The 26,884-nt window shown below is 46.9% G+C and overlaps 1 protein-coding gene across 11 annotated transcripts in view; it reads right to left on the reverse strand.

The window, feature by feature from the left end:
* ADGRL3 (adhesion G protein-coupled receptor L3) overlaps positions 1 to 26,884 on the reverse strand; it is a 1,472,013-nt gene that overhangs the window by 593,299 nt on the left and 851,830 nt on the right. For all 11 annotated transcript variants that reach the window (XM_069626103.1, XM_069626104.1, XM_069626102.1 and 8 more), the window contains one exon: positions 3,617 to 3,726. In XM_069626103.1, the coding sequence (XP_069482204.1) occupies positions 3,617 to 3,726 (110 nt within the window). The remainder of the gene's footprint in view (positions 1 to 3,616; positions 3,727 to 26,884) is intronic.

The raw sequence follows: 26,884 nt of genomic DNA on the forward strand, positions 1-26,884 counted from the left end.
GTGGGATCATGGGTTTATTTGTTTGCGAACAACTTTCGGATACACTTGAAATCCTGGGATGTCAAGCTTACTTTATTTGGTAAACTGTTTACATCGAGGCATTCATTTTGGCTTGGAAATGACTCTGCCTGGGGGGGGGGGGGGGGGGAGTTCAACCGTCCACTTATGACTAGGTAGGCAGTAAGGTGCATCAATGCAGCCTGATATGTTGCCAGTTTTAGGGATTTCACCCCAGCATTTGACTGATTGTGTGGACAGGCGTGAACCTGGAAGTTCACATTTTAGGGTGTTTATTGGATGCTTTTGGGTGTACAGTTTGTACCTGGAACCACTTCCTACCTACACCTGTGATCAATTAATTCACTATATAGATTCAGGGTGAGACCTTGAAGGTGGGTCTGGGGAGTAGGTCTTTGACACTGCAATGAGTTACTACTCACACCACAGGGCAAAGGCCGAGTGCCCAGAAACCTGAGGTGCAGGGACCTGGGGGATTTTTAGAAACTCATTTGTCGCATTCTTTGCACTCAGGTGTGCTTAGGGACCAGGTATAGCTTAAGCAGCTAACTAATCCGAATTTTCAGGCTCACACATACCGGCACTTACCAAAAGGGGGTGCACTGAAGTGTTGTCATTGTCAATTTGTTCATGGCATCTATCGGGAGCATCCTTTACCAGACAACTTGAGCAGTGTCTAGTAGGTGGATACTGTATATACCCAAACAGGTTCAAAGGTAGGAGATGAGTGGGTGTAAATACGGCTATAATGTAAACCAATTGTGGTTGCCATCTACAGAAGATCTCGCATGTTTATTTGTTCTTAATGTACTGTGAGGAGCCTCCAGGGCAGGGCATGTACTTGCCAGACGGTTCCAGGGTGCTCATCAGTGGCAGAGCAAGGAGAGTGGGGATGAAAGGGGGTGGAAGGGTTGCCCCCTGCCCCGTTCCTCCCTGGTTCACAGTGTGCCGCCCAGCCTCCCGCTGAGACACCAAAAGATGCCTCCGTTACTGTTGGGCATATCCATATCTGGCTGCTGGAAAGGCCACTCGGACCCAGAAAGAGTAATAAGGATGGCCATTCTGGGAAGCAGTCATTCCCTCATCCCCAACCACAATGTCTTGATTTTACAGAACCACGTGGATGATAAAGACCCCCTTTCCTGGCACAAAGTGCCAGTGACCTTCAGAGCAGCTGTGGCCTCCACGGTCAGCCTGATTAAATGAGCAGGACATACATCCAAGCTACTATGCAGCAATCCTTGGCAGCGCGTCCCTAGAGAGCTCACAGCATCCTGCGAGCACTAGCTTGCGTGGGACGGTGCCCACATGTTTGCTAGTTTGGCTAGCAAGTCTTTTACTCTATCTGGCATTCACATGGCTTTCAGATCTGGCATTCCGATGGCTTTCAGAAGTCAACTAACAGGTCTTTCCTTTTTTTGGGAAGTCCTTCTGGGCCCAGTTGCCGCTTACACACAGGGTAGTGGGACCTACCCGTGGGATCTGCTTGTTACCCGGCGGAGTGGTGGATGGGGATATTTGCTTTCCAGAGGACCCATAGTCATCCTGTTTTCTTGTCTTTTCTTCTTGCCCTGACGACAAACTGACCACAGCAGCTCTTGTCCTTCCTACTGTATAGCGTCAGTAGATTGGTAGACTTGTTTCATGTGTTGGTGTAGATCTGCCCCAAAGAGAAGTTGTGTCAAGTCTGAAGTCTGGGACGATGAGAGGTTTAAGAAAAAGTTTTTCACAGTCATTTATTTATTTTAACCCTCCTGAGCTTTAATTGAATTGCCCATTTGGGTCATTTTGAGTCCATTGGCAAGAACAACTCAGTGAGTTAGAAACGCAGCAATTGAGAATGTTAATGGTTTTTGATGCTATGGTGTACAGTTATAGAAAAAAAAATCTAAGCCGTTGACCTTGGCAATGCAGGCAATCAAGTATTGGCAATATTCATTACTTTTCCAGTTCCTGTACTCAATTTATACTTGTACCTGAATAAATGCTGTTTCCTATTGTGTTCAAACTGATAACGCTTGGCCAAAAATGGTATTAAGACCATAACGGTGCTGGAAATGGGATGCATTACTGTAACAGAGTGACAATCCCACACCGGCCCTCCCGGGGGAAATGGCCTGAGTGAAACTAGTACCAGTCACTGGGGCATAAATGACTGGAGTAAAGGGGGAGGGGCAAAAAAAGGAGTGCCCGATTGCACACAAGCTGCACACACTATTTACAGTCCATAGCACCGGCAAAGAGATGAGTTGGGCAAGGCCAGGGCTTTGCAGCAAAAAAGGTGCTTGCATATCTGTCTAGTCTCCGGGTTTATCCCAGAGACTCAGGGTTTCCACGCTCTTCTCCGGGGTTCCGGGTAAGAGCATGGAGCCTCCGGGTTTCTAGATGTTTGGTGAAAGGCCCCTAGAACCTGTAAAATCGGAGTGATCTTCAAGCTTCTTTTCACGCGACAAACAATATTAAAGGTTAACTGGGGAGAGCTGCAGCGAAGACGCTGCGTGTTTTCTCAAGAAATGTGAATGTGCAGGCGCTGAGGCATAGAACACTGCCTAAAAAGTGGGCGGGGCTGGTTGGCAAAAGTGGGCGGGGCTGGTTGGCAAAAGTGGGCGGGGCTGGTTGGCAAAAGTGGGCGTGGCGGTGGGCGTGGCGTCGTGCGACTCCAAACTCCGGCTTTTCTTTTTTTTTTAAATGGATGCAGGTATGGGCGCTTGTGTGTGCAGCGCCCAATCAGGCAAGGGACTAGTAGGAGGAGGAGGGTCTCCTGAAGTGACGAACCTCCACTGAGGGGCGAGGCAAGGACCAAGAGGAGTGTGGAGCCAGGGGGCAGAGTGGTGGTAGCAGGGGGGGGGGGGGGCTCAGGGGCCTACAGCCCCTGCTCTTTTGGTTCTAGCCTCAGATAGAAGCTCAGGGGTTAAAACCAAAAAGGCTAGCTAGCCCCCAGACCCTAGAGTCCCAAAATTAGCATAGCCCTGGATCTTTTCCAGACCTGGCAACACCCTTGGGTGGCAGAAGAGTATGAGGTAAAATGGTGCCTGCGAGGAAGTGACAAACGAGCACGAGAAACGCGGGATTGTCTGGGCAGATAATGCCCCGTCCACTGCCTCCTGATTGGTCAACACAGTCTCCCAGGGCGCTAATGACACATGTAGCTGAAACAGAAAATATGCAATTACCGCATTTACTTATTCGTGCGTGTGAATAACTCTGCTCGCTCGTTGCATTCTTTCAAGGTTGAACCCGCATAGACATCTTTGGCGCAGTTGCTACCTATAAAAGTTGCGTTTCCCCGCATGTCATTAACACAACATTGTAATCTTAATATTTTGAATTTTCAGTGCAGAAAAAAAAGACATCTAATGAGCAATTAAACACTAATTAATTATACCATTCCGTGCCTTCGAGCACGTGAATCATACACAGCACTTTTCAGAGCTGTTATCGAGACAAGTTTTAATTAAGCGTGCATTATTCATTAAAATAAAAAAATACAAATTGTACCCACTCAATCAGGCATGTTTTGGATAGAAGGACCGAGAGCAGCTAAATTAATGTCAAAAACACGATCATCTCAGGGAACAAGAAAGGGGAAGATACATACTGTAAGGGACGCACTCGTACTGCACTTCCAAATATTTGTATGTTCCGGGGCATGGGTCGGGAAACACATCTGGGCCGGCCACCACTGCACACTGGGTCCGGTTATTGCACCTGAAACGCAAAGAGAAAGGCATGAGGCGGCGCGATAAAAGAGCGGGTGCTTTCTGGCAGCCAGCGACAGACCATAATGCATGCAAAGACGGGCCCTAACCCCCTAATTGCTGTAATGTGAACCTTCCCGTCTCGGCAATTAGACACCTCGGGACTCTGCGCGTCGGCGGCGGCTGAGCTGCCTGCTTGGGTGGCTCAAACCTGTTCCCCAAACGCGTCATGCAGGGATTTACGGTGGGGGCACCGAGCTGGCTCCTCTCCTACCAAGAAAGCGCTCCAGCTCAGTGTCGACGAACTGGAATAGCCTCGCTAACAATGGAAACTACGAGCAACCCAAAATGGCCATCTGTTTGATTGAGTCGAGCCGGGCGCTGATGGGTCGCCCATTGCGCCTGCCCCCTCCACCTGTAAAATCAACAAACTCGTAAAGTACGGATTGCAGAATCGCCCCGTTATGTAATGTTATGTTATAAGAGCTTGTAAAGCGCACGGTCTCCCGTAGGTATCATGGCACTGGGAAAGCAGAAGGGCCAACTGACCGATCCATTCAGAACAAGTGGGTCTTCAAAGACTTTCTGAACTGAAGATGATTAGACATTTTTTAGTGGCTGTGGCAAATCATTCCACAATAGAGCTGCTGCGACCGAAAAAGCACGGCCACCGACACACGTGTGGCAAAAACGTGGCACGCATAGCCTGTATTGGGGCACTGTTCACGGGGCAGGGCCCCGTAAGCCACTTCTGTCAGCTCTTCAAAACATGGGCCGGGCCCTGAAGAAGCATCCACTAGCCGTAAGTGAAACTGTGCCACACCATAACAAGCACTGGCAAAGCCAACCGTTTTGGCTTTTGTGGGATTGGCATGTGATGGGTACTGTGATCGTGGTAACACCTGGCCATAAGATGACAACAGCTGCAAAATGGTGACACTACCTGGGCATATGAGAGCAGCGTCGAGCAAATGCCTATGGAATAGCTATATAATCAGTGCTTTAACTGGGATTAGAAATCGAGGAGGGGCTCTCGTTAGTGGATCTGGCCTAGGTATGGGTTTTACTTAGGCCATGCCTCCTAACAAGAGCTCCCCCTCACCTAAGGGGTTGGGGGGTGGGGAGTAAAAGAAGTGAAGCTGGGGCACACAGGCATTATTACCTTTGATGAGCCCAGCCCCTCCTTTTAAACAAAAGAAGGGTCTGGGTGCACCAAAGGTGTGACACCAGTGTGCCCCAACTTACACGCAGCAGGCATCCCTTTTATTCAAGGGGCCGTGTGATAGGCAACACTTTAACCACATGCTCCTTGAATGAAAGGGGTGCCTGATGCCGATGTCTCTGTACTCTGAAACAGGAGGAAGGCTGGAGGGCTCAATCCCCTTTTGGTTCCGAGTAAATCGCCATTACTCAGCATGAAGCAAAAGGGCTCCATGAGGGGGGAGGACTATTTACTCAGAAACAAAAGGAGAGCTGTGCAGTGCAGCCCTCCTCCGGTTTCAGAGTACAGAGACATCAGGCAGCCCGCACTGCTTGGTTACACATTCTGGTTGCAGGAGTCAGTAGTACTTTTTTTTTTCTAGTCCGAATTGCTGACACCTGCAGGCAGCTTGTGCAACCGTGCAGCCGCTAAATGGGTTGCCTGAGATGTCGGCTGGCTGAGGCTAGTCGGGGGTGGGCCCAGGCAGGGTCCTGTCTTGAGAGCCCTGTCTGGAGACAGCCAGGGCTTGGAACCATCTAGCCCCGGCCTACTTAAAGCCCTGTATATAATCAAGCCAAAACTGTTGACTTTTCCAATGCCTGTTTATAAAAGGAATTCAGTGGAAGGACACAAATACTCCGTTTAAATCAAGTTGCTGAAGGCACACTTGGTTAGGACATTTTTATTACACCAGTAGCACATTTATAACTGCAAATAAGTAACTGACTCTCAGAACACTGCTTTGAAGTAACACTGGCAGACAAAGCTCAAAAACTGGTTTTACTTCTTGCTAAAGCTAGCTCAAAGACATCCCAGGAGGATGTGTTTTGGGTTGGTAGGAGCAGATACAGGATGGCAAACATCTTAGGGAGTAGCATGGCCATTGGCAGTTAATGGGTGGATAAATAACTCAACACCACCCCCAATCTGTGTTTCTCCTCACATCACATCTCCCTCCTAGCTGTAGGACAATGCAATCATTTCAGCTAAGTTTCAGACAAGACTAAAATGGGTTGAGGAAAGCTGCACTGAGTAGCAAACGCTATGTGTTGTTGCTCATTCAAGAAGCGGCACTGAATTTCTCATGAAGAGTCAAGAAAACAGAGAAAGCAGCATATAAACATTCACAGACATACTAACAATCCTTTGATTTATAATCTTTTTCTCAGGTCTGTTTTGAGGAACTATTTGAATAACAATCACAAGCAAGGACAACAAATATCATTCAAATTTGGGCCCGTTTGGTGCTCACGCTGAGCAGTGGCATTCCACGAACATGCTTGTAGGGACTGCAAGAAACACTGGAGACAAGAATAATGTGCTAGAATAAAGTGAACTGACAAAGGCCTTTCTGAAAGAGTAAGAAAGCCACAATCACTAAGTGCCTCATGCTGGATTGCACATCTTGCCTGCTGCCACGATGGAAAGGTGTGCCCCTGTAAGATGCATGGTGCAAATAACTGCACGCGCGCCCAAGAACATCGTCTTAAAAAAGCAAAAGTGAACGTTATCAACTGCTATCATTTCCAAGCCCTTTTAATTGAATGCAGAGATTGGCTAATCAGGGTTGAAGATATGCTGAGAACTATGATTACAAGGCAATGTTCTACATGACAGTGGAAAATGGCTTCATTTCATACCTTAAAGGCACAAATGCAATTCAAACATTTATTCAACTAGTGCCTCGTTGATGCTAAGGACATGCACAAAAAGGCATAGAAGTTGGAACTTTGCCCCGTGTAAAAGTCAAGGCCTAGACCATGGAGTGTTTACCAAATCAAATAAAGAGTTAAATAAGCTGCCAAACATTGACTGAAGAAGATAACTAATGAAATCCCTGACTTTTGCATTTGTGTTATGTCCCAGTGTGACAAATCAACTTCCGTGGCACCAGTGGTCCAGGGATGAATATTGGTTCATAAACCATAAATCACCCCACACCTCTAGTACATCAGAATGGATCCAAACAGATTTTAAAAACTAACAAATTATAAACCACCTTGTCTAATTTTGGTAACATGGACAGAACAGCAGGCTTATCTCTGAAAGGTTGTAGATCGTTGTTAGTTCCAACAGAGCGAAAACACAATTATTACTCAACGATAAAATGGATTGCTCAGTCAAGGCTGCACACAAATATCTACTTTATTATTATCACAAGAGACTTTTCTAGCACACTACACAATATAACCCACCCTGTAAAGGAATGTAGAGGACAGTTTCAAGAAGGAAAAGTGATGTGCTCTGGATACTGATAGGAAGGTAGTCGATAAAGTAATTAATCATACTACTTCAAGGATACTTAGGTTCAAAACAAGCCATAGATCCTAAAATGTCACCAGGGTCCTTCGGAAAAGGACCAGGGGGACAGAACCACAATATACCTTGTGCTTGTAGAAGGTCTTGGTGCCCAACAGGGTCGAGTCAGTTTTAGGGTGCTTTGCAGCTTCTGCAACAGAGTTCAAGATGGGAGACAGCTGAGGGTATCAGGTGGCAGGCAGTTCAGTGAGCTAGGCTGGATGGACCGCTCGAAATCAGGAATCCTCTCTCTGCTGGTGGGAGTGTTTGAAGCACTGGTCGAGGTGTCTCTTACAACGTTAGCAACTGCAGGGTGACAACAGTCAGCGCTCCAGTTGGTTGCAGCTCGAGGGGCTGAACTGGCTCGAAAATCTCCTTTAATGCAGACTCTGATTGATACTGGTCGATGCACTCTTTCAAGCTTCTTCACTGGGCTTGTGTCGTCCTTTAAGGCGGACAGCCCAAAGCTGAGAAGTGGTGCAGGCAACAGCTGTGTCCTTAGTTTGGTTCAGAGACTCTCTGGCACTTCCCACCTAGGAAGCTTGCTGCAGAGCCTATCGGGGCACGCTGTGTGCTTAATGATTCTGGAGCTACTGGAGGGTCTTCTGGATTTTGTATCTCCCTCTTTTCCCAGGGAGATGTTCAAGGGCGGCATCTTGCTTCCATCTTTGGAAATCCTGGACTTCCTTCTCTGGTGGAAGCTGTAAGGCAGACTATACCTTCAGCCAGGGTCCAAAGTAGTTATTTGCGTTACTCCTTCTTCAGATGATCTTCCCAAAAGAGGGGCTTGACCCTCTATTAAAGCCAAATGAACCACAGGGGTTTGTGTAGACTAAGCCTACCATAATGAACCAATCCTGGGTCACCACCCACAGTCTCCTTCCTGTATGCATGAGTTCATAACCAAAATGCTTAGCAACAGAAAAGGTAAAGGGTGAAAACAAGCAATACTAGGTTATACCCATTTTACTCTCTGTTGTGTATCAAACGGTATCCCTGGTTAACTGAGCACTCTGTGGTTCTGGATAAAAGTAGCAGTTCTCCCTTGAAGCTGTGGTGAGACCAGACTGTTGGTCAGTGCCAAACCACATATTTGTACCTTCTGAATAGGGTCTCCCTGTGGGGATGACTACTGTAAATACATAGCCCCAGACAACAGGTCATTGCCCTTGATATTGAGAGACGGGAGCTGGCTTTAGGTTGACACAGTGCATATCCAAGGTTGTTGGGGAATTCCTGTCTTTTTTTAGTCCTGTGACCAGGCCTCCCGTGGGCTGGCTTGATCGAACTCTGATTAATATGCAAAGCTGCCTTCAGCAGCTAACACAGGACAGGGTGGGTCCATGGAGCTTTTGTTAGTTAATTAGGCTGCATGGCAGGAGGAAGGTTTTTCCCTACCCCTTCTGAGATGCCTTGATGTACTCTTGGCTGTCAAATTCCAACAAAATATGACAAGGGGTCCGCGCCTGTAGGTTGTGTCCACCCAGAGTACATAGGCCTATGTGTATGTTGTGCGGAGAGCACAGGAAAATGTGTGCCTAGTAGCCCCACACATTTTCCAGAGGTTGACCCACCATCATTCAATTTCATTTAAAATTTACAAAAGCCCAGGCAAGTGCACACCCACCGTGCGGATGGTCGAATTCCTCATACAGGGGCATCATTTGTTGCTCCCCCTGCACCTGTTTCAAAAGGCGCAGGAGGATGACCCTCATTTGAAGGCATCTAAAAGTACATCCCATTTGTGATTTGGGTTGAACTTTTAAATGCCCTGAAATGCCCCCTAACATCTGCAAATAGGTGAAAAAGAGCATCTGAATGAGTGCATCGAAGACCCCTCTTATGAGTTGGGCTGCTCCATTTTTTGGCACAAGCCCCTCACTTGCACTGGAAAATGTTTGTTAATCTGACCTAATGTGTGGATAAGGAAGAGATTTAACCTTTAAACATTCACATTTACTTATTTACAAGAATATTTGAATATTCTTGCTCAACTATCACATGTGGGATGCCGCAACAAGTGATGGCCACAACCAGAGGGAATCCAGCAGCACCCTAATATCAATAATCGTTAGACTAGTGACTGACATCGTATAAATCCTTCCAATCACCCATCGTGTTACTTCTGCTTTTGAAACAGGTGCTAGGATTGCCCAGGATTCGGTCTGTGTCTTTCCTGCCTGCAAGACGCCACAAGCTCTGATGTCACATGGCGGCTCCGACCGGGAGCCGTTTGCTTGGCAGAACGAGCGGCTTCGCGAGGGCACTCCATTCCGATGTGGAGTGGAAATGCTTTCCGTTTACCCCAGGCTACGCTTTTGTCAGCCATAATGAGCATTTTATTTTCAGCCTAAAAATGAAAATTGATTCATTAGTGGGTGCCTGGAGCTAATTTTTTGGTAATTCCACTGGAAGATTAATACGAACTGATTCTCCCACTCATCAGGCATTTTCGCTGATAACGGTTAATCCAGAGGCTCTGGGTGTTCTAATGTTTTCCTGTTGAGATTTACGTCAACCGCTGGTGAACATCGGCAGAGATTTGTGCTCATCTCGGTGAAGCCAAAATGGAGGCCATCACTTTGGGGCTGATTTTGTTCGCCTCGCCCTTGCAAACGAGCAACTGGTGTGCTAGCGATCATACGGTATGGCGCAGCCTAAAAGCCTGAAGCTTTCCAAACGCACAGCTTGAGCCACATTCAAAGACACTGTTTTGGTGTGAGCAGCCATTTGCCGACTGGATGAGCTCTTTTAAGGCACCATGGCATACACCTCGCTGAAAACATGAGCATTGCAATGAAATTAAGTCTGGAGATTACTATTATTAGGATATTTATTGAGCCGCTGTCTGAGCGCGAACTAGACGGTGTAAGAGGGAACGAGGACTACTAAACAGTCAGAATTTGAAGCAGCAACTATGACCTAAGGGAGTTGACGCGAAGTGCGGCACCGCACATTAAGGGTGCAGGAGCAAATTGTGGTCTCAACCCGATTACGGAGCCCAGAAGGGGGACCGTGGCCCGGAAGAAAGTGGTATAACCCATACAAACCACTGAAACCGGTCAGCCTAAGAAAAAAGGTTCCTGTGGCCTCCTGAATACTAAGGAGCCCACATCAGAGGAACCTCAGGGCACAGCACATGGTTTACATAGCTCCTTAACCATGGAGCCTTGCTTTTACTTCTATTTCTTTAACATTGTGGCAAGTTGCTAAACATGGTTATTAAAAGCAATTACAAAAAAACGTGTATGACTTCCAACACCTATTGGGGCATGGCCTCTAAGGTGATTTTAAAATCAGCCAACTTGGCAGTTTTTTTCTCATTTGTGCCCATTAGGTAGGGCAAGCCTCTTCTGTCCCCTCACCCTAGATAAGCAGTGCACCATCGCAATCTAGGGTCTAGCAACTCTAAAAGGGACTAGAAAGAAGGGCTGGAGGGCAGGATAGAGTGCATTTGTTTACGTAACAAAAAAACTGTCTCCACAGTGTGTGAACATTTATTGAGCAGAACCTTGGAAGCAGGAAGCAACGGAGCATTTCACAATCATAGGGGCAAACACGAGTGGCAAGCAGAGAAAGAAGGAAGCGGAGAGTCAACAAAAGGGGAAGGGCAGGCAATTTCACAACAACATGGAGCATCCTTTCGAATGCTGCTTCTACCTATTTGTTTGCATGTATGAAGTAGCACCCTGTAGCATGAGGCAAGGCTTTGCCGGTCTGTATTCATACACCTACACACACCTGTGTTGTCCGACATGCTTGTGCATATGCCTGAAGTAGCCTCCCACACCTTGACGTGAGGCTTTACCAGTTTATGTTCTCACACCTATTTTTGTTTTATATGCTTGATTACATGTGTGTACCAACTACAATTGATTTTATCTATATGCGCATTCTTGCACTTTATGAACTGTATGATGCACTTTCTGTAACAAGCACCCAGATGCCTGAGGGTTAGGTGCGCTGAAATAAATGCTAAATAAATAAATAAATAAACAAACAAACAAACAAACAAACAAACAAACAAACAAACAAACAAAGGCATCTTCAAGCAACCAGGGCAGGAAACAGTGGGGAGCAAATTAGCCAGTCTCACGTAGAGCGGGGAGAAGAGGGAGTGCGGACCTAGGTGTTAGGGAGTAGCTATTCCTTGAAGAGGAGGGTCTTTACCTCCTTCCTGTACTGCAGAAGCGAAGGGGTGAGCCTGATGTTGACGGGAGGAGATTCCAAAATCTTGGGGCATAGACCAAAAAGGCCTGTCTTCTGGCTTTTTCGTTCCTGCAACGGCAGAATTCATGCATGCAAAGCCCCAACATTTGATGCAGAGCCCAAATGAGCTCAGCAAAGAGGCACATCCTCAGTCACAGTGTGACACAGTGAGTCACAGTCTCAGTCTATCTGTGCATAGTAACAATTATATATACTTTTATTTTTTTGTTTTGGTGTTTTATGTAGCTCTAGCATGCTACCTTCTGGGTATGTCAGGAACATTTTGGAGTGCTTTGAGGCACTTCACCATGTTGTGCTCCCTGAAAACGTCCCAGGCCCTAGAGCTCAGAGAAGGGGTGAAGTACACAAATCCCATGTGCTACAAGCATCTTAGCGTAGAGCCCTGAGAACATACTCAAGTGAGGGCAGCCCCCAATATTTAAGCATGCTTCTGAGTCCACAACCCTGGGCCTGCTCTCTAAGCACCACTCCCAGCCCGTCAGTCCCTTTTAGTTTGCATAATTCCATAGCTCGGTGAGTAAGCAATGCTACAAGTACCACAGCGGTACAAATTTTATCAACACTGCAAGGACAAAATGGAGACCTGAAACTTTTGGAAATTGAATCCGTCACTAACAAATTATGGGCTCATTCTAGTAGCAAGCGCTAAACAGTCCAAGCCGTTTTAGCTGTGAACAGAGTACTGTTTTTCCTGAAAGTGGGTCCATAGGCAGGTCACAGCAATTCAAATGTTTCATGGACTGTGCCCAGAAGTATTCACTGACGTGCACCAGTCTGTACCATGATCTAGGGTTCTCTGCGGCTATAGAGTAGCATTAACACCATAGAGAAGAATCAACCCGATCAACAAACATTACGGGTCTACAACCTTAGGCTATGCAGAGGTTTTGGACTACAACCCCATGATCCCTCACTATTGATTATGCTACCTAGGGCTGATGGGGGCTGGAGTCCAATGCAACCTAGGGCTGAAGTCCAAAACATGCAGAGAGCCAAAGGTTGCCAACCCCTGACCTTCGGGAAAGAGAACGCCAAGTGGTCCACTTATGGAACTGTGACTCTGGGCAGATTGTCACAACAGCAGTGTTCGGCAAAGCAGTTCTGGCATACTGTTGGACATCTCACAACTAATCTTAGGTTTCATGGTGAAGGGCGTGCAGGATCAACTCTATACGAGTGAGTGGAACACAACATTACAAAGCCATAAAATATCTCAGTGCGAAGAAATGTGTGGATCATATAATCAATGATTCATGAAGAGGCGCCCCGCAGTTGGTCAGGAGAGCAAGAGTGCATTTCATTAGGCAAGCGCAACTGCAATGCACTTTCATGACTCACACTTTAGACTAGGGATCCCAGATGATTGGCGTATGCAAAACATAAATGTTTTTATACTTAAGGATTTGCTCTCGATTTGGCGGGTAGGCTATCAGACCTGCACCAAATGTTTGTACGGTAACCCACGTAATCCTACGGCCACCTGTCTTATTTGTAGAAGTAAAACAGTATCACCTTTCCACTTTGCACTTCTAAGAGATGTCTACGATGGATGGATGGATGGATAGCACAGGGGCAATGCGCTGGTCTTGATAGCAAGACCATGCAGAGCAACAGAGGTCCGAATCCCGTATCCGCGCTTAGAAATTGAACTTGGGTATGGTATTAGGCGTGTTACCAAAAAACAATTAAATAAATAAATAGATGGTCATCAATAAACCCCACGGCCTGTACATGAATGTCAGAATGTGATGTCAGAATCTTGTGCCATTAATTTACCTTCTTGCACAGTGATTCCTAGAACTAATTAATGTCAGTGGCCATCAGTGCAAGAGAACGCTAACCCACTTCGGAACCTCGATGGTAAAGAAGTGTCTGGTAAATATGTGCAAAGAAAATGAGGATCCTTTGAGGATATCCTTTCTCCTCTCATGTCACATATCCGCGCGGCCAGGACATTAGATCTATAAAGGAGACAAGGCAAGCATAGGTATTTGCATACACTTGATACCGTAAACCTGGGCAGCCTAGTGTTAATTTGAAATTATAATGATTAATGGTCGGTCCCGGATAATGGCCTACACCTTATTTGTCAACTTTCTAACATAATTTATATCAATAGCAATGCTGCTTCAGAATTATTTTCGATACACAAAAACATAGTTAAAAAATACTACTTGTGGATAATTTGCATATATACTCCAGCATGACCTTCTAATTACTGAACACGCAAATGAATGATGCACGAAAGAGCCAATGGGCATTGTCTGTGTAAAGCAAGGCCGTGCCCCCCAACACACCGATCTAGGAACTGAGAACTGAAGGGGTTAAGGACTGGAAATCCTTGGTGCAAAGGTTCCATCCAGATAAGCAGGTGGGTCTTTCTTAGGAGTAATTAACAATAAATCCATGACATGAAGATTTACAAGAGGGTTATTGCATTGGTGGCACTCCCGGTAGGTGGGACTCAAAATATTCAGTTTGTGGCCGGGGAAACTTGTAAACAAAACTACATGGATGGGACGAAGTACCGTAACTGAGGCCTGGAAAAGAAGGATGAAAATGAGCAAGCGATAGGTAAAAAAATAAAAGTAAAAAAATAAAAAATAAAAAAGAGAGATAGAAGTGAAACAAAAAGAAAGACAAAGCCTCGGCAGATGAACACAACAACCAGTAATGCCGAGAAATCCAAGAACCCTGGAAAAAGCACAGGAAAAACAAATGTAAAAGGTTATCGTCATATGGACACGTTCCGTGGATTCTAAGAGAAGGACCAATTTGTAATTATAGTAAAACAACTCCTCTGAAACGACTAATCTTCGGGAAACCAAAGCGTTCTGCACACAGTTCTCTGGTAATTTAAGGACTGGAGGTGGACACATCCATTGTACGTTGAACCAATACACGGCTTGAGCTATAGTCACCAAGAATGTGAAGCGCCTCCATGTCTACTTTTCAGCGAGTGGTTCTGGTCTCGACCGGTTTCCGCTGGTCTTACTGAAACGACTGTGCCCCAATGGCGCAATCCATACTGCAACCTCTCAAAGACCCCGCCTCCTCACACGGATGGTTGCATAGCGCGATCCACACCAACACTGCACCACTGTTATCAATTGAAGTAAAACAGATTTGTTCACAATAAAAGGACTGTCTCTTACGCCCTATGAGGTCAACCACTAGGAATTCAGCTTTACAAATGCCACATAATATCTAAAAATAAAAGATAAAAATAAAACTCTGGGTACTAGAAGGCAAAAGGTTCATATTACTTTCAATTTTTCCTCTGAGGTGCGTTAAAATATTTCATACAAACGAGCATGTCTTTTTTATATTTGATAGATGATACATATTGTTTAATATATAGCGCCAAATTCTGACACGTGCCTAATATTAATTTCAATACATTCTCGCTATAGAAAAAATCCAGGATAAGAGCAGGTTCTCAAAGTCCTACTTTGCATTTCCCCGTGGATTCCATTCCTGTTGAGCGCGCATTCTGCCGATAGGGACATTTGTTATGCCGTCCCTGGGGCCTTTTCGTAAAAATGGAATAGCCTCGGATTCCGCAGAGCATGGGCATGATGTAACCCTCCAGACAGCGGAATAAGGCGAAGGGCCATTTGTAAGGATCACGATGTCTTCCTACGAAACCCGATGCTTTAATCAAACTGTTACCAGGCCGTGGGAGGCGAAGACATGATTCTCCAGCGGCTGGCTGTAGGCTGGCTTCTTTTGGCAGTGTCAAGTCTACTCGACACTGCAGCCTTCCACACCTGTGCCCACTGCATTGAGAGACCATATTGAAAACGGTGAGTGCCTCCGAGCAAAACCGTGATAAGCATCGAGGACACAAAATGGCCGTCAGCAGCCCACTATGCAGAAACAATGGAAGAAATCGATGGTCCTGGTTCAGCAAGCATTATAAAAACATCATGATCCAATATGTCAAGGATGTTGGCATGCGTGGCACTAGATAAATGGGGCATGGGCTTCTCATTCGAGTTAAGCAACTCCACACAGACAGCCTGAATCATGGAATCAATTTTAGCTAATGGCGGCGGAAGAACCACCGGAGAACGTCGACACGCCCGGAGGCCCTGCGGAGCCAGAGAATGTCGAAAGAGGACCGCCCAGGTACCCCCGCAGAGAGGGGCGACGCCCTCCACAAAGGTTCCAAGACTTTATTATGGACTCAGCGACCTGAGCAACGAAAGTCTGTTAAGTATATAATGTTTGAGCCACGTTGGCCCCATGTTTAATGTTTTGTTGTTTAAGGGAAAAAAGGAGGGATGTTATGTACGTAGCACGTACCACACTGAGTGCGCATGCGCGGCCTCACAAGCCGGCGCATGCGCGGTTGAAAATAAAGGCGGCGCCCGGCAGTTGGAGCCGGAGCGCCGGAGCAATCAGACGTCTCCGGGTCTGTTCCTGCGCGGCGTTGCAGCGCGCAGGGCCCATACGCCGGAGGGGCCCGCCTGACATCTGCGGCCCCCCCCCCCCATCACCACACGTGATTTCGTTTCCTTCTTAATTCTGTGCACACGGCTTCTCCTTCTCAAAGGGACTCGGACTGAAAGACGAGCAAACTCATTCGTTATCCCTTAATAACTGCCTGCTTAGCGGTGCGCCTTGGCGAGCATCGTACCACGCCTGCCTGATATGCAGTCTGCATTTACCGCAGGGCAAAGTGCTAACTATGTTTTAATGAAGAAAACATGCAGAACAAATAACTGTTGTCCTCCAGGTTCCAGCCCGTGTAATCTATTCATGAAGCAAAGGAGCCACCCTGTGTAAACAGGCTTCCACGCAGCAGCCCTGCGCCATTTGTCTTGGAGTTTCCCGCGCGGTGCAGTCGGTAATATCAGCCGGAGTGCAGCAGAGGGCATTAGTTAGTATGTTCCGCGGCCGCCATTAGTCTCCGGCGAGCGCGTGCCCTCTTATCTTGGAGGCAGACACGCGGGTTTCACTGCAGAGGAATCTGCACCGTCGCTCGCCACTGCAGAGCTGGAGCTTGGCTCCGCTGGCCTGCTGTTGCTACAGCAACGGGGCACACAGCCATAGGTGGATCTAGTGGGAACATAGAAGCAACCTATGTGAGTGACTTTAAGACATCATTCTATTTCACTCGAAATGGTATGAACAGATATTGGGTCCGACTATAAATGGAGCCTTGCATTAAAGTGCGTGCTGAATCAGTAAATAAAAGCGGCATAACCAACAGCAGGCATGCAAACTGCACCCAAAATTGCCGTTTCATGCGTGGTTCATACGGGGCATGCAATCTAGGGGGCAAGGGGGTTCCAGAAACGTGCACATCCACAGCTGATGGTCCAGATGCCCAGTAAATGATGCCTGAAGTTATGGGCATTTATGTGTGCGCATATGGAGATGTAAACATGTCAACGGGTATATTGTGACTCAAAAGGCCCAGGCATGGGCATGGTTGGGGCTTACAGATATGCCATACCGTAGTATACAAGCGATCACTGGGAGGACAGAGGACTGACTCACTGCTGGGCCCTGTGTGGTTTGCGGTCTCACTGTGGAGCTCTGGGCGTACTCTTCTGCGCACTCAGAGTCCACGCTGTGGAACCATGTGCACGGCGACCGGCCGTGGGCAATGTGCACGCCAAGTCACTCCTGTGACCTTGGGTGATGTGTGTGTCCTATTTGCACAGTGTGTGGATTCCCGTTTCGCACAACTGCGCCCGACACAAAAAATAGCAAGCCCATGCCAAAATGCACATGGAGCTACACAGTCAAAAATAGAACATTGAAATGAATATGCTGCCCTGTGGTCCTCTTTGGTGCGGTCAGGTCAAGTAATGACGGTGACTAGGTGACCGTGTTCACCAGAGTGCATTAACTGCTGATTAAAGACTAACAAGTGTGGTTAATGGCCAGTACGTAATATTATGACAGATTTCACTGTTGTATACAATTAACATGGTGAAAGCAGTGTGCGGCAGCAGAAACTTGAAACCAGTCTAGTTTTATGGCTGTCCCCAAGTCCAGCTCTGCACCACCGCGTGCGTAGTGAAACTTGATTACGCATCCTATAGCTCTGAGAAGGAGCAGAGATGTATTTCATGGCAGCGGCCTTGCAGCTGTAACATTCTGTAACTCCATACAGTTATTGACGTTGTGCTTTGTTTGGCCTTTTAGCCAAACGAGGGGGAATTATAACAATGTCTGCATTACATTGCTATTACATCGTGTCTCGGGTTTCACTGTGAGTGACGGAATGCCAAAAGGACCACCATCACTCGCTCATGGTTACTGTGATGTATTAGGGTGTCAGCCCAAGAAATCGATGCCCACATCACAGTCGCAACGCGTCAATGAGGGCCCCTGCATCAAGGCCGCGACGGATGATGCCAACCGCCCGGTTTACAGATAGATGGATATAGTGTAGGGTGGTGACCCATGGCTGTGGAGTACTAGTAACTGTAAAAAGAACATTAAATATGATGCAATGTAATTTGGTGAAGCAGGCATACTCTGGCAAATTCTATACACTGTGCCGGGGGACAGGAGGGTTCCAATCTTGGATCCTCTTCTGTTCTTCTTGTGTGTATTTAGGTCTTGTGCCAAGGCCTTTTTTCCTCCTCTGCACCTCAAAGCTCTAGAAAACTAGCATTAATATTTGCATATCTTAAAGCTACTCTCATTAGAACTATTGGTGTGCACCCAAGACCCCGATTTTTGTACAAATTCTATGCACTGTGCCGGATCTATCACAACGTCTCCCACCACATGCTGAGGCAAGGCAGGTTGGGCACCAAGATCATGAAACCAGGAAACCCCAGTCCAAAAAAACTGGAGGACGCCTCGTCGGCCCCTTCTTTGATGGACAAACTCCTCTTATAGACTGGAGCGGACCAGATAAGTGGAAGAAGAAGTTGTCTTAGATGCATACGGACCATCCCATTAATACGCTTGTGCCAATCCTGCACAGAAACGTCAACTGTACTACACAATGCAATCTGTAGTTTAGGGCTATGATGCACAGAATGGCAGCGCTATTTCTTGGAAGCCAGCCACAGAGGCAATTTAGGTTCCAGTCCAGGGAGAGATCAAAGCGACCCATTTGAGGTTTGCGTAAACACAGGGCACTCATGCTAAATAAACAGAAGATACAGAACAAGAGCTCAGAAAGAGGTATAGTTCTCCGTTTAGCCCATGTGCAACCATGTGCATCCACTGAAGACGCGTAATCCGACTAGATGAGTCATGCGTGTGTACATTCTTCAAGCAGGATGCACAGTGCAGGTCCAGTAGCGCCAGAAGGCATTTCCCCTGCTTGGCCGACATAAAGGTGCTTTAAGTGGGATAGGAAATTGGCGGGTGGATCTATAATGTCACGAAACAATATCCGGGGGCAGGGCATAAGACGTGTCTGGAGCGGCCTAAGAACTGCATGCACCAAAAGAAGTCCTAAAAGATGAAGTGGCCTATGTGACTAATGGAGTGGCCCGACGGACACAGGCCAGTTTTCATACCTGGAATGTAATGTAATCAAATCAATGTGCAAATAATTGTTAAATATACAGTGCAATATCAATATTCAAATCATACAACGAAATTAAATCCAAATAAGTCAATGTAGGGCAAATCCCCCCTTTCCTTTGGAGGAAATCCAATATTTCTCATGTACTAGTTGATTTTATTAACTCATTCTAATGGCAAGACTGTCAAAATAATAGATTGCAGATATCAAAGACTGTATTCTCTATGTAATATGCTCGATTACAAATATTACAAAACAACTAATCTAATACAACATTTATGAATCTGAAACTGATGTGATTCTAAACATGGGGTGATAGTGAGATTGTCTCGGCAAGAATAATATTATCCATCATCACATGTTCATGTCTAGTGTGGGAAATTATGTTGGGGCGCTCAGGCAGGACTCAGGCTGGTGGAAATCTCTCGGCCCTGGCACATAACACTTATGTTTGCTTTAACCTATATGCCCAGAAGAAAATGACATGACAGTAAAAAAACAACCAGATTGGCTGCAGCAACATAGGCCAGTCTAGCCACATAATAACACATATCAAGTTTTCTTTAACCTTAACGCCCAGTAAAAACGATGATGCTAGAGGAGTTGGAACATGTAACCAGACTGGCTGCAGCAAAGCAGGCCAGTCTAGCCATCTAACAACACTTATTATGTTAGCTTTAACCTTGGTGGGCTGTAAATACATTCCCTGCCAAAAGAAACCCTAACCAGACTGCAACAGAGACTCTCTCCTCATTGCGCACACAACCAAACACACATTCATTTCGCATTCAACACATTCACTTGTGTGCACATGCATATTCACTGCATAACTCTCATGGGCACCCACACAAGATGCACTCTTATTTAAGCATGCACACAAACACCATACACTCATTACTACACACACATGCAAGCAAGCATGCACCGTTTTTATCCTTACCTGCAGCCCTGGTCCAGAATCCACTCTGCCTGAGCGCAGGCTCCCATATTGGCTCTCTAGCTCTACGGATCCCACACAACACTAACAGGAAGCATGGAGAACTTTCTTGTTCCAGCATGCGCAGAGGAGTCAGAGCACCCCATATGATACCCCAGGAGATCTGAATGTGCGGGAAGGTGCAGGAGCACGCCCTACGTACATGCAGAACTGCAGTACCCAGGCCAGTATTCCCAATGGGCCATCATGCCAGGCTGCTGAATCAAAAACACCCCTGGCCTTGCATGGCCCATTTGATCTGTGTGCTGAGGTACACGAACAATCAAAGGGGAACAAGGTTACCATTTGGCCATTAAAGCCAGCACAGGTGTGCTCCCTAGGCTGCTTGCTGCAGCTGAGGGAGCACTAAATGTTTTCACTGTGCTGGCTCGGTGGCTCACCCAGGATGATATTAACTACAACTGCCATGATCCATCACCATTTAGTATGCCAGCTACGGCTGATGGAGATGTAGTGGATCCAATGTTTTCAGGCCCCTGCTATGCAATAATAATAAATTGACGCGTCTTGCTAACATACTATTGCAATTTTCTAGAGCTCTGAATGACAAGTGTTCAGGACATTAGTTGCTTCGGCCCATTTCATTCAAAAAACAGATTTCTGTAGGCGCAACATTATTCTTAATTAGGCGATTTCATGGTCTCAAACAATGTATGAAATCATGCTGGCACAAGTACTCTTCCCCATTGGGGTCTGCAACTAAGGTTGGGAGCAAAGGTTCAGGCATTTCTTGGACCACACAAATGAATGATGGGTGGTTTGAAGTGGCGCATACCATTCTGGAGCTTCGACGAGTTCCATAGGTCCTGTAAAGGAAGTCCCAGACATGGCCTGCACCCCTTCCCCTCATTTTGAGGTACCTGGAACGCGCTCGCCAAGGTATGTGACGTATGAAGAGCAAATTAACCTACAAAGAGCTGCACTAGGACTCTGCCCCGTATACATCAGAAGATCCATACCAGTTGAAGCACCCATAATCAGACAACCCTGGGCAGCACGGTACCCTATTAGACAGCCATACCAGCCTCTGATACGAAATGAGGAGTACCTACACACGGTCCACAAAGAGACCCCAAAGGCCTTAATGGAAGGCCAGTGGAAATGACACAAGGGCCTGAACAGATCTGAGAATGAACGAGAACAGCTATCGAAGATAACACGCCAGTGCAAGTTACTACAAAATTGAATAGAATGTACGCAGAGAAGAGACAATGTTAAAACATAAGGAAAAGGTGCTACGAGATAAGATGGAAGCAACCGTCCTGTTCAACGTGTGTAAATAGGCTTGAAACGCAAGATGCTAAGAAATCGATACTGCCTGCAATGCTTAGTAGAAGATAGAGTGGCGAGCGCCAACCATATAACTACCTCAATAAGGCACATTATACAAGTGCAACTCCATTTTGTAAAAGCAGAAAGGTACCCAGGCGGCCAGAGGCCTGACAGGCTAAGTTTCAAAACCCAGCCAAAGGCAGGAGAAGGAGCGGAATCGAAACTCAGCAAAGATTGGCTCATGCTTAGGAAATCGAGGTCAACCAGAGAAGGGGAGGAGAGCATGAGCTCAGGAGACTCCAACTACAGAGCATACCAGGCCGTCCGTGAAGGTCAAGATAAGAGAGGCCCATGCAGGTGGCTAGGCTGACACAGAATTAAATACACAAAAGGCTAGAAGCTGAAGCAGATTCACAGTGAACCAACACGTGACCAGCCAGGCGCGAAGAGTTACCACCACATGATGACGTCCAGAACCCGATGATGCCATAACTTTTCCTGATAAGAGGCTACAGTTCCAAGGCCATACCCAGCCAACTAATTGACACATAGCCCTAAAACACTGATTGATGGAAAGGAGGGAGGGTGAATTCTTTGGGCACTAGGCACCTGGGTGTCTATTCTGCATGCTGCTAATTAAAGTGGAGATTTATGTTTAGAGGTGTAACTTTCCCAATCACAATGGACCATGTATTCAAGGGTCCTATAGACACTGTAACCAATGAGACGTTGCACTCATAGTGACGTCAATCACGTGTGCTGTAGAGGGATGGGCGTAGACGCCCACCAGATAAGAGTTATCTAATCCACATGCTTTATTTCTCTATACAGATATGGCACCTATACTTAAGTTACCTTTCCTAACCAATTATGTTGCATGATGATTCTTTATAGAAATTAGACGTCAGAGATGACGATGTTAGCCTATAAGAATTGCTGTTCTACCAAAGTTGGTGGAAGTCAAAGTGAGACCGGTGATCACACTACAGCTGATTCCCATTTGTTTCCCTGTTTGATGTATGTATCATTAAACGGACTTCCCTTTGCTAAACTACTGAGTCCTCATTATTGAGCCGTGTCGAAGTAAGTGAATCCTGCACCCCCTGTCCTCACATGGTGCAGCTATCTTGTCCTACAGGTTCTTGAGGGTGAGCGCTGACCTATGGGTCCGTCAGCGAATTCCTCTCCTCGTGAACAGTCCCTTGAGGGGAAGGGAGACTGTTGACAAAAAAAAGTCAGTTTCCAGTGCTCATTCATTGGAAATCGAACAAAGGTTTAAGTTATTCTTGGAATGCTCAAGCTGGGATGGAGGCCACGTGGAGCTATGGGACGGCGAGTGGGGGGGGGAGGGATTTAGGTATACTGTGGAGGGCTATAGGGGGCGTTGTTCGTATCACTAAAGTGACCTACAAACATTTTACTCGGATGTCCATGAAAAGATCGACTGGAGAAATGACTGCATCTTTTTTTGTTTGTTAATAATGCGGGGGGAGACCACCCCCACCACCCAAGCCCTCTATTACCCATACCCCACCCCAATATTTTAGAAACATTTCCGACATTTTCGATACAAATCAGTAAATAGATGCAGTCTTTTTTCCATTCGATTTTCTACTTGCAATCATTTTTACGGATACCATTTTACTCAGATACCTGAACAATGGCACAGATCGCTATTTCCACAGTTTGCCCAGCCTCATCTTCAACCATCTCTTTCCTTAAATTGACCCACTCATAATCTACAAATCAACAATAAGTCAGCATTCCAGGGTTTGCCCTTTTCCAGATTTTGAATGTAGACGAGCAGTCTTGAATCGCCTCCCTCCAATATTTCGACTTTGGCTCCCGACAAGATGGCGGAATGGTGCAGCAAAAAGCACGCAGTCCGGGAGCATTCATCTTTGTATCGGTCCAGAGGCTGCCCCGGTAGCCTCTGAAGCTGCTTAATCCATAGGGAAAAGCAATCAGTGCCTGGGAGGGGGACTGCACTGAAGCGAAGCATTGTGATCTTGGGCAACCACTATGCATTCGGGCCTCTTCAACCCACATGGATGCCTGACTCGGGGGCAACTCCAGACACAGGCAACCACCTTCTGCTGGCAAATGAAGTACTTTCGTTAGTGGAGCACAGATTGAAAATGTGCCCGAGGCTTGCTGTCACAAATTATGCAGCACAAACTCCCGTTTAACGGATGCGCCGAGACACAATTCAGACACAACACCTCGGATTATTTATATCAGAGGGTTTATATGGTGCAAGTCACAGCAGAAGACTTGGTATAGAAGCAGTTTACAACAATAAGACCGCAAAAAAAAAGAAGAGCATCACAAAGTGCATTCCAGAAAATAATCATATATATACATGCCCTGTTTCACACATTAGGTGTAACGGCATGACCCAACAGCTGCAGAACCACACATTTAGGGCCTGATTTACAAAAGCGTTTTACAATGGTGCAATCCAATTGAAAAAAGTTTTCATCGGATGTTAAAATGTGGAGGTTGAGTGGGGGAGGGGGGGTACCCAGGCCCGGCCAGTGGAGGTGTGATTGAACCCAGTTTGCGCGTCACTTTGTCCACTCCTGGACTGGGGAGACCACTATTACGAGGCTGCTTGGGGCAAACACAGGCCCACTCTCACAGTCCATTATGGAGGGCATTGGACGTTCTAGATCCGGGGCATGATGGGGAGCGGGTAAAGCAGGGTGGTCCCAAACCTTGCCAGGCAACACGGACTGGCCCCGTTTCCCACGCTTGTTCCAGCAGCCCCCCTTTTCGTGCCTGTTTTATTAGCGAATCAGTACATAAAACTATTTACAACAAGTGGGTTAGTACATTATGCGAGGTATAATTACAAGCTCTCAAGAGCGAAACAAAACAGACAATTGTCTCCATCAAACAAGCCATTGTAAATCTACCGCAGTTTTTTGAAAGACACAAAAGCAAAGAGGGGAACAACGAATGCATAATTAAAGTCTTTGGACCGCAACCTCTTACCCACAATAAAATAATGCAAGCCACAGAAACACAAGCACGCATATGAAATAGTATAGGCTGCTACCTCCCTGGAGTGGAGTGCCTGCAGCTCAGCGGCAAACATAGTGCAGGAGAAGAGAGAAGTGCTACCACGCTGCACCGTAGCAGAGCAAAATTTCAATTCTCTGTCGCGTCATTCGGAAAAAGCACGCCTTGGTGAGAGCACCATGCGCATATTCAAGGGGCTCAATGGAACCTACATTTCCGGGGCCGTGGGGGCCTAACTGGTGATGGGAAGGGCCGCTTAAGAAACTGGTTGTGGCAAACATGGAGGCTCCGCCCCCTCTAATCGATCCCACGGGTTGTCCGGCACAGGGCCCACGTATGCGCAATATGCCAGTGAGAATAACCAAGTGATTGGCTTTAAAGATAACATACACATTTAGTTGCTTTAATCCTTTTCATCTAATGCCCAGGTATCCAATTCGGCATCACCCTTTAAGCAAAAACGACCACCAGGGGGACAGACGGTAGTACATTGTGTCACCACCATTCCCTCGACCACCCCCACTCCTATCCTCTACCCGCCATAACCAGCTCCTTGGTGTGTGTGTGTCTGACACACACACACACACACACACACACCGCCCACCCCCCCCTTTTCTGCGCCCTGATACCTTCAGGTCTGGCACGCACTACAAATAAACAAAACAAACAAACCGTACACTCGCTCATTCACATGCACACCCACTTCCCCATTCTTCATGCACTCCTTCACACAAACACATTACATATACACACTCTTTCCACACATGCATACATACATAATGAGCTAACATGCAACCTCCCTGCTTAACATACAAAAGTGCACACATCAGCAGCACCCTACCACGGATGCGAGGCAACATACAACAATGTTATGTGTTCTTTCACAAATGTGGGGAGGGGGCGGATGTGCACACTTGCTTTTTGTTAAGCAGAAGGCGGCGGAAGCAGCAAGTTTCCTGAAAGCCTTCCCTCCACTCTCTGCATAACAAAAAGCAAGTGTGGAAGCCCCAGCCCCTCAACTCACATTTGGGGGCGGAGGGGTGCTGGAGCCCGATTAGCTCAATGACCTGTCTTCTTCTTACTTATAGATTTTACCCATCAGCTGTTATTATTGGACACCAAGGCTTGAGTCTCATTACTCCATCTTCTCGGGTTGAGTATGTTGTTGTGGGTTAGGATTCTTTGTGGTCTGTGTGGACTGGTCACTGTAGGGCTGGCTTCACAGGGTCTTTGGCGTGATGGGCCGCGGATAGCAGTCGAAGTGGTTTGCAGTGGTGGCAGTGAGTCTTCTGATCAGATGGCTCAAGCTCAATGGTGCTGCGGCACTGACACCACAAGCGCCTCCATTCTTTTGCACCATGCTGGTATTTCCATGCAACGCACTGGGCACAGTCACTCTGCGCATCATATGTTCATTTTCTGATGCCAGCAGCCAGCAAGAACGGCATATTCTGCATGAGCTTGCAGGGGTGCATTTATAAATGCATCGCTGCATGCCTAGTGCACCACCGCAATTGCCATGACTTTGCAGTGGTGTATCCTTGCCCGAAAGGGCGTTCACTGCACAGCTCAGGTATCCGATGGAGCCAGTCCGGGGTCTCTATTACGGTGCCTGGGATTCGGTTTGTGTATATGTGGTGGCTAAGTAACAGGTGTGCAAGGTGGGGCCGCCGGAGAGGGCCACAGGTAGACTGCTGTGAGGGGAGAAGGGAGTACACCGGCTGCTGCACATTAGTCTAGGGCTCTGAAGTTGGGTCTCTCACATCCTACCAAAGGTTATTACATAGACTTTTCAGAGGGTGACGCACGTCTGGGGACAAGGTAGCAGAGTGCTTTGACACACTAAGAGCAACAATACAAAGACAGTGATGCCACAAGTTACAAAGGAAATGAGCTTGGGCGTCACAGCATGAAGCACTGGAGCAGACTTTCTATGCTCTTAATTAGAGCATTTACACTGCCACCTTGTGCATAGGAGGAGCACTGCAGGCATACACCCCTCGCGTATCATTTGGTGGCCATATGCGACGTCCAACAAGAGCACACATTAGGCATAGGATTAAATGCCCTTTTCCACAGGTTGCCCTAAACATTCCTTGTAGTCCTACTTTTTATGGGACCGGTGAGGCCGGCCCCATTGTTAGATGGTGCCCTGCGGTGCAGGGCAGCCCGATAGTGGCAGGACGCTCCCAGCAGTGCCGGGCTGCAAGAAGACGTGAGACCAGGGTTGCCGTCTCTGTAACTGCTGAGCGGGAAACCGCTCAGCCCGTTTATTGACTTAGTCACCAGCACGTGTGACTCAGCACGCACCTCTTGGTGCCGTGCTGCAGTCACAACACTACTAGCCTGGAATCCTTTGCCCCAGATGTTGATATCCATGAACCTCCTGAGCAATTTGAAGCAAGTCCATAGCGGTGTCAGCCCCCATTGGCGCCCCCCCCTTGTCGTGTGAGGATGACATATCTTGGAAACCAGAGCCTGAGCAGTCAGTGAATAATAGTCTAACAACATTTTACATTTTGGAAACACTGATCACAGTTTATTGGAACTCTTGTGAGAGGGTGGACTCTGTCCCCCTGTGTGTTTAAAAAATGTAAAAACTATATTAAGCCTAGTATTCAATGCTGTGGCTGGGTTTT

Source organism: Ambystoma mexicanum, chromosome 6p (assembly GCF_040938575.1).
Source record: "Ambystoma mexicanum isolate Mex_15411 chromosome 6p, UKY_AmexF1_1, whole genome shotgun sequence".
NCBI lineage: Eukaryota > Metazoa > Chordata > Amphibia > Caudata > Ambystomatidae > Ambystoma > Ambystoma mexicanum.